The 14,836-nt window shown below is 46.0% G+C and overlaps 1 protein-coding gene across 2 annotated transcripts; it reads right to left on the bottom strand.

The window, feature by feature from the left end:
- Window positions 1-133: 133 nt before the first annotated feature.
- On the bottom strand, window positions 134-13,382 carry UBE2F (ubiquitin conjugating enzyme E2 F (putative)). Of its 2 annotated transcripts, XM_032952727.2 has the most exons (9): window positions 13,124-13,382; window positions 11,394-11,423; window positions 10,215-10,280; window positions 9,466-9,533; window positions 8,989-9,059; window positions 6,833-6,890; window positions 5,119-5,151; window positions 4,407-4,469; window positions 134-356 (listed from the first exon to the last, which is right to left on the bottom strand). In XM_032952727.2, exons 1-9 carry the CDS (start codon window positions 13,272-13,274, stop codon window positions 306-308), a joined length of 591 nt encoding a protein of 196 aa, XP_032808618.1. In that variant the 5' UTR covers window positions 13,275-13,382; the 3' UTR covers window positions 134-305. The 2 variants fall into 2 exon arrangements, with proteins under 2 accessions (XP_032808618.1, XP_032808619.1); XM_032952728.2 differs by lacking the exon at window positions 10,215-10,280 and having other exon boundaries at window positions 168-356; window positions 13,124-13,367.
- Window positions 13,383-14,836: the final 1,454 nt, after the last annotated feature.

Here is a 14,836-nt window from a genome sequence, read left to right as displayed (position 1 = left end):
GTGCTTGTCAATGTTATCGATGCACTTGACAGCCCTAGTTTTTTTCACGAGCGTGTTCCGTCATGGTAGATTGAGAACATCAGGAATCCTGCGTGTGCCTCTGCGCACCGTAGCCAGGCGGCTCGAGTTGGGCTAATGCAGGAGAGGTCGTAGGTTGTGCAGGACGGGGTCACGCGCACGACCAGAACGCAGTTTCGGCGCCAGGCCCGGCCGTGTCCGGCCGTGTCCCTCCCCACGTTCCCGTTCCGTGCATCCGAGAAGACCGACCGGAGAAAAGCAGCATGCGAAGGCCTCATCAGCTCGAGTCATCTTGCATAGTGTCGGATGTAATCCTGCACCTTGTTCCTGAACTCGTCCTGCATGGGAAGGGAAGAGAAAAATAAAAATGAATATGCATGTGATTCTGTAATGCTTTCCAACATGCGAATGTTCTCCGAAGTATTCAATGAGTGATAATGCATACGTGTCAACTGCTTATCTATTCCTGCCATATTACAGCCCAATTCAGATCTTATTGAATCTTGACTTAAAGCTTTCGTGACTGCAGGAATTCATATTCTTTGGGTCTTTCGGTAAAATCACGTAAATAGGTTCAAAGAAAATAACAAAAAATAACAAAAATACGTTTTGATCACAACACAAGCATTCATCATCAGGAAGAGGGGGTTAGCTTCTAAAGGTAAACTGTTTATAAAAGTTTGAAATGGGCGTAGCCCAAATGTCAGCAGCAAATGATAATGTAAGTGGTGGGCAGCGACCATGGCAGTGGTGGGTTTCCCACCAATCAAAGGGCTGCCAAGTAAAAATTTGCATGATAATGTAAGATCGTTGAGAGGCCTCCACGGCGGTGCCCTGAGGTGGCTATGTTAATGTAAGAGATTAGCATGTTAATTTGAGAGATTAGCATGTTAATGTGAGAGATTAGCATGTTAATGTGAGAGATTAGCATGTTAATGTGAGAGATTAGCATGTTAATGTGATAGATTAGCATGTTAATGTGAGAGATTAGCATGTTAATGTGAGAGATTAGCATGTTAATGTGAGAAATTATCATGTTAATGTGAGATATTAGCATGTTAATGTGAGAGATTAGCATGTTAATGTGAGAGATTAGCATGTTAATGTGAGAGATTAGCATGTTAATGTGATAGATTAGCATGTTAATGTGAGAGATTAGCATGTTAATGTGAGAGATTAGCATGTTAATGTGAGAGATTAGCACGTTGATTATAGATTAGCATGTCTATGTGAGAGATAAGCATGTTAATGAGAGATTAGCATGTTAATGAGAGATTAGCATGTTAATCTGAGAGACTAGCATCTTAATGAGAGATCAGCATGTTAATGAGAGATTAGCATGTTAATGAGAGATTAGCATGTTGATGAGCGATTAGCATGTTAATGAGAGATTACCATGTAAATGAGTGATTAGCATATTAATGAGAGATTAGCATGTTAATGTAAGAGATTACCATGTTAATGAGAGATTAGCATGTAAATGAGAGATTAGCATATTAATGAGAGATTAGCATGTTGATGTTAGATCGCAAAGCAAAAATCTTGAGCTCGGCGAGCGAGGTGGCTGTGTTAGGGTGAGAAATTTAACCTGTTCATGTAAAATCAGAGCCGAAAATAACTAACATCGGAAGGTGGTAGGATGGGAACATCGCAGCTAGTTATGACTTAAACTGGTTGATAACGTCCTTCCAATGATTGCTTAGTTTATACCTATTTTTTATATTGAAATTGTCTTTGTCTATATATATATGGATGGCTTCATGAACGAATCTTTGTTGATAGCCAGTGGATTTGCAAAGTACCTTCGTCTTAGAGAAATCAATTTCGTGAGCCCACCGCATTAAAACAGTGATCAGCCACGGCCGAGGTACTGGTCCTACCGTGTTTCAGATCTGCCTTATGTTCACGAACACGGTCCGAGACATGTTGCTTAGTTTCCCCAATGTAACTACTGCCGCAGACACAGCTTAGTTTGTAGACGCCAGGGTACTGCATGTCGGAGATCACATCCTTCACAGATCACGAATTTTATGTACTGTGTTAAATCAAACCTGGACCTTGTGTTTGCTCATGATTTTGGAAATCTTTTTGGTGACCCCTGCTATGTATGGAAGGTGATGGTATTGATTGGGTCCTCAAATGGTTCTTTCCCAAAGGTTGGGGTGATAGCTTTACGGATTGTGAAGTCTGAATATCCATTCATCTTGAGAGCTTGGTGTATGTGTTCCAGTTCACTGTCTAGGTGATGATGGTCGGAAATACATCGAGCTCTGTGGTGTAGAGTTTTGATGAGGGAATTCTTCTGGGAAGGATGGTGGGAGTCAGGTTTTTAGATATGTCCCATTGAGCCATCTGGTCTCAGATGGCTCATTGGGACACTGTCTACAGGAAAGCCACCCATATGGATGCATATCTAAAACCTGACTCCCACCATCCTTCCCAGATTCAAGAGTGACTTAAAAAAAAAGTGTGATCTGTAATGGTTATGAGCACCCTGTAAATAAGAATTGCCAATCCCAGATGGTGCATGGGGATAACAATAAAAAAATCTGACCAGTTACAGTGCCAGACGAACCATCATAAACAAGCATGGGCTGTGTGGCCTAGGCTGTCAGACACCAGTTAAAAGCCTCAATAGTGTGAAAAATTCACTTTACAATCACATACGTGAACTGACGTTACTGCATTACCTTTCTCTTAAAACGCGTTGGAGTGATATCACTGAAGTGCCACAATGACACACAAGACTCAAAGTAATTTTTATTCTCATTAACAGAGCTTTGACTCATTAACAGACCTTAAAAATCATCATGGGGCCTCCTTTGCCAGTACCAAAATATGATAATAGGTTTTCCCCTTTATTCTGGCAACAAAACAGGTGTTAAGATGTTAAAACACCAAACTGAAACCCTTTACGAGGATTCATGTCTGCATTAACCACAATTAACCACAATGCATATATTATCAGAGTATGTGTTTTGTTTGCATTCTGACCACAAGCATTGTGGTTAATGCATACATGATTCCTTGTAAAAGGTTTCAGTTTGGTGTGTTAACATCTTAACACCTGTTCTGTTGCCAGAAAAAAAAGGAAAATCCTATTATCATATTTTGGTACTGTTGTAGCGAGTCCAACTGAGTCGCAGACGTTATTCTTCAGAGGCAACACATTTCTTCTTCAGAGGCAACACATTTATTCGTAACACGTATATACAAAGGGGTAACTGCCCCTTTACCAGATACAGCCTAGGGTGATGATCACCCAGATAACTACACTATACGTAGGCGTTACGTCTACGAAGGGTGGGACCCTCACTCGGGTCCCCGGCCACGTGTTGGTGCCTCTTCAGACATAGGACGTAGAACGTGGAGCTTCCAGCTTGTAGAACGAAGCGACCCCGGTCCCTCTCAGGGACCCACCTTATATCCTCCCGGGTCGGGGCCGGCTCCGCCCTCGGCCCCGCCCACCTTCTCGAGCGTTCTAGCTCCCTCTCGATCCCTCTCGAGAGCTCTCCCCGGACACGTGATCGCCCCCTAGCCCCCCCACGTTTGACCCTCTCTGTGGACACTCCGGATCACGTGCCTACGGGGTTAACCAGAGGGCCATGGCCCGGGGGAACCCTGTCCCTGGGCTGACACTCTCCCGCTCCCCCTTATGGGAAGCCCGCACTGCACGCCATGCGTGGTGCCTGCGCTATCCCAGCGCTCGCCAAGCCCCGCTAGGGCTGGTACTACACCCACCTTAGGGGTGTACGCGATGACGGTGCATCGCACGCCGTGCTATGCTCGAGCCGGCCTCACTCAGCAGCACACACGGTGCTGTCCGCGACGTAAGTACATCGCACGCCACGGCCCTCCCGGGCCAGCACCATACAGTGACATCCCTGATGTCACTACACTGGCAAAGGAGGTCCCAAGATGTAGATGTTCACCCCGAGCTCTCATTACTCTGATAGTGGCATTGTCTTTGGGCTGTACGCCTTTTGGCGTCCTCTGGTCTAACAGCGTTTGAGACGAGACTCAAAAGAAAGTTGTCTCTGGTGTGGACCAATCAGTTTCAAGGACAATGCATATATTATCACAGTGTGTTTTTTGTTTGCATTCTGACCACAAGTATTGTGGTTAATGCAGACATGATTCCTTGTAAAAGGTTTCAGTTTGGTGTTTTAACATCTCAACACAGCTGTTTTGTTGCCAGAAAAAAGGGGAAACCCTATTGTATCTTAAAAATCATGTCAGGCAGCCTGCATCACACACGACCCCAACGTGCATCTACATAATAAAATCTGCCTGTTGTTTTAAAGCTACGTCATCTCGTAATCTGCCCGCTCGAGACGAGCCGGGTTCCACACGCCAGCGGAGGAGTGGTCGCACCGCAAGACGCTCACCTTGTCTCGCAGGTGATGCTCCGCAGCCTCGATGTTCAGTGGGTCGTCAAAGTTCAGCAGATCCTAGAGGGATGCGCACACAAACGATTGTTCGCCACCTCGCAATTAATCCACGCCGCTCATGGTGGTAATGTAGGAGAAATCATATCCATGATCCAATGAACATACGGACAAAGGGGTGAAAAAATCATCATGCGTGTGCATGGATTATGTGCACTTTCCAAGATGCTCAGAAGCGTTTGGGTAGTTCCGAGGCTAAAATGCAAAAGCAAGTATGAAAGGACGGACGTACAGAGCGAATCCATGAATGCTTTTAACCTGTTGGAAAGCATTCAAATGCATATGAGAACTCTTCAATGTGGTCAATTTCATCAGACCTCCGAAGCTAAGCAGGGTTTGAGCCTTATTACTGCTTGAACGGGTGACCACCACGCATAAAACCACAGCTATTGTAGGCTGCTGCAGGGCTACGTTGTCAGCAGAGCGCAGTGCAGTAAAATCTCCATTGTTGTGCTGTCCTATGCACAAACATCTAGGCTCCTCGCTTTCACCAACCAATATGGCGCAGGAAGGCCCCCTCATCTAGTAGTGAATTTATTAAAGGACTGCGCACATGTGCTGCACGCATTTACAAATCTTGGTGGATCCAATCTAGCAGAGACAGCCTGAGGTGTGGTCGCTGGCAGAAGTGCTCAGAGTGATCATGGCTCACCGTAAAGAGGGAGTTGAGACCCCACACCACGTCCTGTGAAAACACAACCGCGCGACCGTTCAACCAGAGTGGTCTCCCTGTTCACACAGCTCAGCTGTGGTGATCGTAAGGCACTTTACTGTGGGGGGCTGCAATGGAACACGACACGTTGGTAATATCCAATCACGATCACAACGCCCGTGTAATGCATTATTGATGAATCTGGTTGCAATTGTTTACATTTTTACGTCACAATGTATTAATTTAAGCAGAGGCTGACAGTGTACGTCATAGGGATTGTTTTGCAAGAACCGTTTTTAAGTTTACGTAATCATCTACGAAGTGTAGACAGCGTTGAGTTGAAATCTTATCCAGACAGTTTGAAACCCACATGCTAAATAACAGTACCAATAGGTATGACTATGTAACAAAAATACTGTATTATATAGGAGGCTTGTAACAATCGTATTTATCAAAACCAACTTTTTATTGATTTATGCATGGGGAGACCTACATCAAGCATTGGATTGAAAATGGCTATACATCTTACGTGTCACATTGTGTGCGTGTATAACAGATTATGACTTGTGCACACGGCATGCAAGTTAATACATTTTCGTATTTGGGAACAAATGGGATACTACAAATGAGAAACTTAACAAATCAGACACCAAAATGGATAAAAAAGTGACTCGTTATTGAATTGAATTGTTATTTTCAATTGTGACTATTTCAAGAAATGCATGTGTCTAAAATTGTATCCATATTTGCTCACGCCAAGTCAAGTAGGACCCCAATGCCTTCCTCCTTCCTTCACCGTAAGCACAGGAGAGTGAGTGTATTGGAGACTGGGCAAAGTCAAAATGAAACGGTCTTGGAAAACTACAATCTTCTTTCAGCTCATTGTGCACAACCCTCAACCACGTCCGCACACACCAAAGAAGAAGCGGACAGTTGACGCACAAATAGAAAATTAGAAAAACACTCTCCGCCAGCGTGAGGCTGTGGTCACCCAAAAACAGACCGTGGAACGTGTAGCGACTCAACTCCCAATTAAAAAACTACGGAGGATGCATCAAAATGATCAGCTCCGCTACTCCTGACGCAATTATCTGGCTCAACCAGCTCAGTGTAAAATTCTAATTATTGCTGTACATTAATCAGCCATACGAAGAACGGAAATAAATCTTCAAGACGACGCAATATAAAAAGACAATGCCGTCACTTTACAGAGATCGTTATAAATTCATGGCAATTGCCAGTGTATAAATATCATCCTTGGGCACTCTGTAAGCCAAGAAGTTATGGCCAATATATCCCACATGCACGGCTGGCCATTGTGAATTAACTAATACTAACAGGTGTCAGGGTTAGAGTTGATGTTGACCACCCATAAAACACACAAAAAGCCGCCAACCACCAACTTTACATACGCAATTAACGCCACAATGATTATTACCCGAATGGTGGAATGTATGACTGCCGCTTCTTTAGGCTGATGCAAATATTGGTTTTCCATTGTGGATTAAATCTATCATATACATTTGGGGTGTAATAATGCATTGAATCTCAGATTATAACGTTCATGATACATGCTTTGTTTTTGAATGTGGCTTGTTTATGAAGGCGGATGGCAAGCAGTAATTCGCCATGCCTAAAATGTAAATATATATACACAAACAGACACACAGAGGAGGCATTTAAGCTTCCGTAAAGAGTAAGGAAGCAGTACAACCTTCAACGTGCGTGTGGGAGCCCATCCAGTACCGTCTATTGAGTGCTCACGAAGTAAACTGGGGGAACAGAAACACGCAGCCCACGGTCGAGTTGGCATAGCAAACGGTCATCCCCTTAAGGACGAGGAGGTGTAGATTAGTGAGATGAAAGTGAGATCAACAAGACATAGAGAAGGAAGAGCTATAGACAAGAAATAAGATCGATGAGATGAACGTGAGATAAACAAGAGATGAGAGACTTGAAGACAAAAGTTACAGATTTGCGGTCACATGTGCAAACGTGACATGACCGCATGTGACGACTGACATTGTACGGCCCGCCAGCACACGGTAGTTTTATTGTGGGCCGCCGATAAATACAGGGTGTTTAAAAAAAGATTGATGCGATTTGAAATCGCTATATCTCTGTAACCACGAACTGCCCGTTAATGAAACTCTTACCACTTCAAAGGGTGGGGCACAGAGTTTCAAATGATTACCGCTAGATGCCTCTCCCAGCGCACAAACAGCCCCTAGCCTCAGTCATTCGCTAGACGGTGACCCCGCAACACAAGGGGCGTTTTGCATTCTGCAGTTCAGCAAGACTGAATCCGTAATTGCGGTGCAGCGTGCGTTTCAACGGCGTTTTGGCATCGATCCGCCGCCAATGTCAAAGAGCACGGTGGCACAAAAGACCGTGGTGTTTTTGTGCCACCATTAGCGACTAATCTGGATGACCTCAAAAACAGAATCACGGCAGCGGTTACTTCAGTGGAAGAAGACACTTTGAGAGGCGTTTGGGACGAATTCAACGACCTTCTCGATGTTGTCCGTACAGCAGGCGGAGGACACATAGAGCATCTATAAAATGGTTAGTAAAACTTGATAACTCATTAAACTGTTTGTAACTTTTCGTGTAATTGTAACATTTAAATTTTGATTTAAAGCTTTCGTGACTGCAGGAATTCATATTCTTAGCTCTTTCGGTAAAGTCACGTTGAAGGGAAACAATAAAATATATATAAAACTAAAATTCTCACGACGTTTCGACCATAACACAAACGGTTGTCATCAGGTGTGAAAAAACCAACGGCAAGAAACTTTTGAAAGAAGTGTCGGTTTGCATTAATTAATTTATTTTGAAACGGTGTATTTATTTATTTAAAAAACCTCAGCGCCAAAGCAGTGATTTGGCAGTTTATTAGAAGGACGAGTCCATCTATGTTCTGAAAAGAGGAGGGGGGAGACGAAAAATTAATGTATGCTGTCTGAAAGCCACCGTAAGCGTGAACAATCAATTAAGACCTGAAATGGTTTATCAAATCCTTACAATGATTGCTAAGCCAGAATCCATCTTCTCAGTTGAAATTGTCTCTGTGCTTGTATATGTGGATAGCCTCATGAACGAATCTCTCATGGTAGCCAGATGGCTTACAAAGAACCTCTGTCTTGGAGAAGTCAATGTCATGTGAGCCTACTGAATTATAACAATGATCTGCCACGGCCGAGGTGTTGGTCCTACCGTGTTTAAGGTCTGCTTTGTGTCCACGAATGCGGTCCGAGACATGGCGTTTGGTTTCTCCAATGTAACTACTACCACAGAGGCAACTTAGTTTGTAGACACCAGGGTACTGTATGCCTGGAATCACATCTTTTACAGACGGAACCAGATCATGGATTTTATGTAATGTGTTGAAACGGCTTGATGACGTGTAAATACACTGTTTAAAAATAAATAAATTAATGCAAACCGACACTTCTTTCAAATGTTTCTTGCCGTTGGTTTTTTCACATCTGATGACGACCGTTTGTGTTATGGTCGAAACGTCGTGAGAATTTTTATTGTTTGATATATATTTTATTGTTTCCCTTCAAAGTGACTTTACCGAAAGAGCTAAGAATATAATTGTAACATGTTGCCATCGTGAAATATACTGATTTGAAATTGGGTCCATCGTTTTCAAAAACCCTGTATATTGGAAGAACCCTGCCTCCGAGACCAAGGGTCGGCAACCAAAACAACAAGAAGAGCCATTTCTTTTTGGATTCAATATTTCAAGAGCAGCAATAAATGTGAATAACATCACGAAGCGGTCCTTGAAGAGCCGCATGCGGCTCCGGAGCAGGGGGTCGCCGACCCCTGCCCTAGACTAACACTCGACGCGCACACACTCACCTTAAGCAGATCTCACCCGTCTCGGCGATGTTGGGGTGCCATATTCTCGTAAGACACTTCACTTTGGGGGGCTGCAATGGAACACGACACGTTGGTAATACCCAATCACGATCACTTAGCCCGTGTTAACGATTTACACAGTGCTCACACTTACACGGGGCGGTGGTGCCCGGTCACCTTTGTCCCCTCGGTGCTGATGCTTACACGCCGCAACCAGGCACACTAATTTCCCAGGGCACCCTTTGCAAATCAGACTATTCTCGTCTCCTGAGTTCTTAACCAGTTTGACAAATAAACTTGAAACTGGGTTAAAGACCGAGTCTGGCGAACCAGTTAAGATATCATAGCCACGGCCATAAATCGAATAAATCGAATTCAGGCCACCTGGTTTGTGGTGCAGTGCATTGTGCCAGTGCTCCCCATACCATACCAGTGCGACACTAACACGTGCATATGGCAGGCCAAGAAGCCACTTACCACCATGTTATAGGCATCTGGGACATCGACTTCAAACTCAAACTTCCCTCCGACATAGTAGCCTTCATCTGCAAGAGAACACGTGAGACAAGGGTCCAACTTTGGCATTAATAATTATCTGTTAGCGAGCACTACATATGTAATGATTGGTTTACTTAATCTAATTCTTATGCTCACGCACACCAATTGAATCATGTGGCGTTGATACGTCATCAAGCCGTGACATGACCCAGCGGGAGTGCATTCGCCGCTTGTTGCGGAGAGGTTCACAGTTCAAATCCAGTGGCCGCTGATTGTTACTCTGGGTAAAATAACCATTGTAATTCCACGCGCCGTCTGCTTCATAGTGGATGCTAAAGACCCCCTAACGTAATTCGCAACATAGTGTGGAATAAGATGCCCAGCCACCTTTTTCTCCCCAATGCTGATGTTCATACATTGCACTAGGTACTCAAATAAGTTGACTCAGAGGAGGTCCATAACAGGTTCGGATACCACATGCCTCTTATGTATGTTGAACCCCTTTCGCAATGGACGTAGCCAAAAGTGCTAATGTTATTAGTGGCAAAGAATCAACCACATTGTTAAAACCAGTGCTCTTAACACACATACAGGATCCATGCACTAAGACGCAGACACATCAGCATGTGCGTTCAGCGATCAGGATAAGGCTCAGGATTTTTTAAGTGCCACTCTCTCCAGCGATTGACATCCACCACATGCTGCACCGGGCATTCCGCCGCACTCACCTGGCGTTATGGTGAGCTGTAGGAAATGCAGCTTGTTCGGGTCAGGAAAGTTTGTCCTACATGTGTCTGCGAACACACCTCCGATTAGCATGGTTGGCTACGTATGGTGTGAAAGAAGTTCAACATACATACAACACAAACGTAGTTAGATACGGGTTGGATGAATGCAAGGTTAAGTCAAGTGTAAATGTAACACGCAGGATTTTGTCGACCGATATTATGATTCATAATTGTTTTTTGGGTTGTCAGATCGTGTAAGTAAAATGTGTGTTGTAGAATCTCCTCCACTCGACACTGCAAGATGAATAACGTTGTCACGTGGTATTGATCTCCAACACACTGAAGTGAAGTGCTGAAGAAGTAATACATTGGCACGTTCGTTCACGTGATAACTGTAATAACTGGCTGTGTTGGGTGAAGGAGGGTTTCCGGCACACATTATGTACGCGATCCGACCCACCTAATAACGAATTAGTTGCAAAAGGCTGGTTTTCAAATGACTGAATGGGAAGAAAGCAAAGAATAACATTCGAAAACAGCCCATCAAATAATTCCTCCGTCTCCAAGAGAGGTCCTCAGATTTCAGTGCGAGCCTTCAAGGTTGAGTGCTCCTATTTAACCATCTACATAAACACCGTCAGCTCAAAGTCAACGCACTCCAAGCAATTTTACGTCTGTGTCACCCACAAGTCCTATCCAAACAGAAATGCACCTGGCTTTTCAATAATATTCAACGCAACCTGTTGTAAGGTTTCTAATCGATTATATATAAACAAATAAGTTATCACTTAATATGCAGCCATGTTCAATGAGTAGATGCCAGGAATCTCAGAATTAAAATACGTATTTCTCCTGGAGGAATCTGATGAGCTATAAAGCTCTTTTTCAGGGGCGCCGCAGTAGCGAGATGTTAACTACCTCGCCTGGTATACATGAGGTTGTGGATTCGATCCCGACCCTGATGTTTGTATATTTGGAGTTAGCATGTTCTCCAGGTGGTCCTGTTTATTTTTCTCCCTTTAGAGTATTTGGCTGCTAGAAATGTCTACATGATAAGCCACTTCTCGTTGAGCCATCATTTGTGGCCAGGTGGCTTCTGAAGCAATTAATTATTCACATATTCATTAATTATTTCTCGAGTCAAAAGTTTTAGATCTACAGGCAATCCCTTGTACTTACTTGGGAGGTTTGAAGCCAGATCTGCAACTTCTGAAATTACAAAGAAAAGCACACATATTAGCGTGTGACAACACGTAATACCTTCGTGTGTAATATGTAGACTATCACGTTTTTGTAAAGTTTGTCGTTCTAACGTTCTTACCCGCCTCTACTGGACATCTATGAAAAAGAGCTTTAAAGCTCATCGGACTCCTCTGGTATAAACAAATATTTTTATTCTGAAATGTAACCCTTAAAAATAAATTTGTTCGGTATTTTTTCTACAATTGTGTTGGCTGTGAATGTATAAGCACAGGCTGAAACTACTCTAGCAGCATCAAGAACAAACACTGCCTTATGTTCGTATAATAAGTGTAAATACACCGACTGTTCTAACACAGGCTTGTCAGTAACAATCCTGATAACCTGGCCTCTGTGCATGGGAAGGTCTCCCTAGCTGGGACCTGTTTGGTCTTCTCCTTGAGACATTGTCTCTTTCTTGAGACATATTCTCCTTCATAAAAAGTTTTTTGGGTTAGATCCCGTAAATATGTGTCGTTAACCCACCACCACCCGACACAGCCAATTACAGTAGTCGGGTTTGTCACGTGAAAAAAAAGTGCCAATTAGCTACGACTTTAGCACATCGGTGTGATGGAGAGTAAAGCCACAACATTTACAATTTGAGTACGACGTTTCGCTGGCGATTGCAACCAGCTTCATCGGGTGATTTGCCAGAATTGTGTAGGCTCTGGCCTCGTAGGGTCTGGTCTCTGTGCGGGATATTGACTCTGCCTGGAACCTGATCTGTTTCTTCATGGGATCTGGTCTCTCTCCCCGTGATCGTGTCACTCTACTTCTCTCCCTGGGATCTCAACGATCTCAGCCGGACCTGGCCATGCGACCTGAGATCTCTCTGGCCACAGGTCCTGATCCCTCTCCTTGGGACCTGACATGAGACCTGGTTCCTCTCCTCGCTTGGGACTCGGTCTCCCTGATCTAGATATCCATGAGACCCAGTCCCCACCCACCACAACTACCAACCACCCATCACAACCACCCACCCATGACCACTAATCATCCACCACCCATCATCACCACCCACCAACAACCACCACCACCACCACCCATCTTCACCACCCACCAACATCCACCACCACCACCACCACCCATCTTCACCACCCACCAACATCCACCACCACCACCACCCATCTTCACCACCCACCAACATCCACCACCACCACCACCACCCATCATCACCACCCACCAACAACCACCAATCCACCACACCACCCATCATCACCACCCACCAACATCCACCACCACCACCCATCAACATCCACCACCACCACCCATCATCACCACCCACCAACATCCACCACCACCCATCTTCACCACCCACCAACATCCACCACCACCACCCATCTTCACCACCCACCAACATCCACCACCCATCTTCACCACCCACCAACAACCACCAACCCACCACCACCCATCATCACCACCCACCAACATCCACCACCACCACCACCACCCATCATCACCACCCACCAACAACCACCAACCCACCACCACCCATCATCACCACCCATCATCACCACCCACCACCACCACCCCACCACCCACCACCACCCATCATCACCACCCACCAACAACCACCAACCCACCACCACCCATCATCACCACCCATCATCACCACCACCACCACCCATCACCACCACCACCACCACACCGACTACAAGGCAACCCACCCTTGAGCAGCAGCTTGTCCCGCACCGACACCCGCCTGCCGCCGCCTCCGCCCTCCCCCACCGAGGCCGGGTTCCCCACGCCGCCGCCACTGCTGCTGCGGGTCCCGGCGCCGCCGCTGTCTCGCTTCTTCTTCTGCGCCAGGGTCAGCATCGTCGCCTCCTCCTCCTGCTGCTGCTCCTCCTGCTGCTGCTCCTGCTGCTGCTGCTCCTCCTGCTGCTGCTGCTCCTGCTCCTCCTGCTGCTCGCCTCCAGCGGGCGATTTCTGCCTCCCGGGTCAAGGGGCACGGGGCGGGGGCTCGCGGCGAGGGGAGGAGCATGGCCCTCGAGAGGGGAGGTGGCTTCCTGCTAAGGGAGGCGGGGCTTCTCACCCACGGGCGGGGCTTCACGGTTGCGGGTGGAGATTAACGATTGTAGGCGGGGTTTCATATTACGGGGCGGGGTTTCACGCTTAGGGGCGGAGATTTACTGCTGAGAGGCGCGGCTTTCTGCTGAGGGGGCGAGGCTTTATACAGTGGAGGGGCGGGGCCTCGTGTGGAGGGGGTGGGGGGGCCTCTAAGGGGCGGGGGGATAGGGTGGGTGGAACAGGAGCAAGGGACAGCGGCGAATTGCGGCAGGTCGCACAAGCAAAGCAGGAATATTTATTAATACTGCAGCAGAAATCCGATGAGCTGCGAAGCTCTTTATCACAGACGTCTTGGTAGGGGCGGGTCAGAACGTGACAACAACACGCGATACAAAAACACGATCGGAGTGCAAAGTGTAGGAAAAGGTAAGGGGCCGTCCATAAATGACGTCACGCGATTTTGGATAATTTTTGACCGCCCCCCCTTCGTCACACGACGTCACAAAAAGTCAGACCGCCCCCTCGAATATGACGTCACAAAGCTTTGCACCACCCCCCCCCCCCCCCCAAATAAAACGTGCTTCAAATCGCTTTAATCTATTGTCATTGTAGTGCGTATTTAATGTGCCTCTGTACTCTGATGTTGTAGGAGAAAACATTTATTTAAAAGTCTATTTAATTAAGTAGAACGTGTTGTCTATATTTATTTAAAGTTGCGCATTTTGATGTGACGTCACATTTCTCAAACCCCCCCCCTCGTCACACATCGTCACAAATGTCTGACCCCCCCCCCAGGTGCGTGACGTCATTTATGGACGGCACCGAAACGAATCACTTAAAACTATACACATACAACTCAACAATGTTTTCATCTAATAATGCGTAAGTATTTTATGTGGGTTCATTAACCCTCCACCACCCGACAATATTGTCACTGCAGTGTGGTCCTTGTAAAACAAATGTTGGCATACAACTACGACTCAAATCTTGCCCCTTCCCCGCGCCTCCGATTGGCCACGGTTGGCGACGTACGGTGCGAAAGAAGTGGCAGGGGGTCGGCAGCACGAGTGGCAGGGGGTGGCTCCAGATCGTGGGAGCAGCAGAAGTGAATGAGCGACCTCGCTCCCACTGGGGGGGGAGGGGGCACAACAACAGCCACAGGAACAACAACAGCCACAGCAACAGCCACAGGAACAACAACAGCCACAATAACAACAGCCACAGGAACAACAACAGCCACAGGAACAACAACAGCCAAAATAACAACAGCCACAGCAACAGCCACAGGAACAACAACAGCCACAACAGCAACTACAGCCACAGCAACAACAGCAACAACAACAGCCACAGCAACAACAGCAATAACAACA

This window comes from Petromyzon marinus, chromosome 12 (genome assembly GCF_048934315.1).
Source record: "Petromyzon marinus isolate PM22_M1 ecotype Great Lakes invasive population chromosome 12, UKy_Petmar_22M1.pri1.0, whole genome shotgun sequence".
Classification (NCBI taxonomy): Eukaryota; Metazoa; Chordata; class Hyperoartia; order Petromyzontiformes; family Petromyzontidae; genus Petromyzon; species Petromyzon marinus.
The sequence above is the reverse complement of the archived record's forward strand: the minus strand, read 5'-3'. Positions and strand labels throughout refer to the sequence as shown.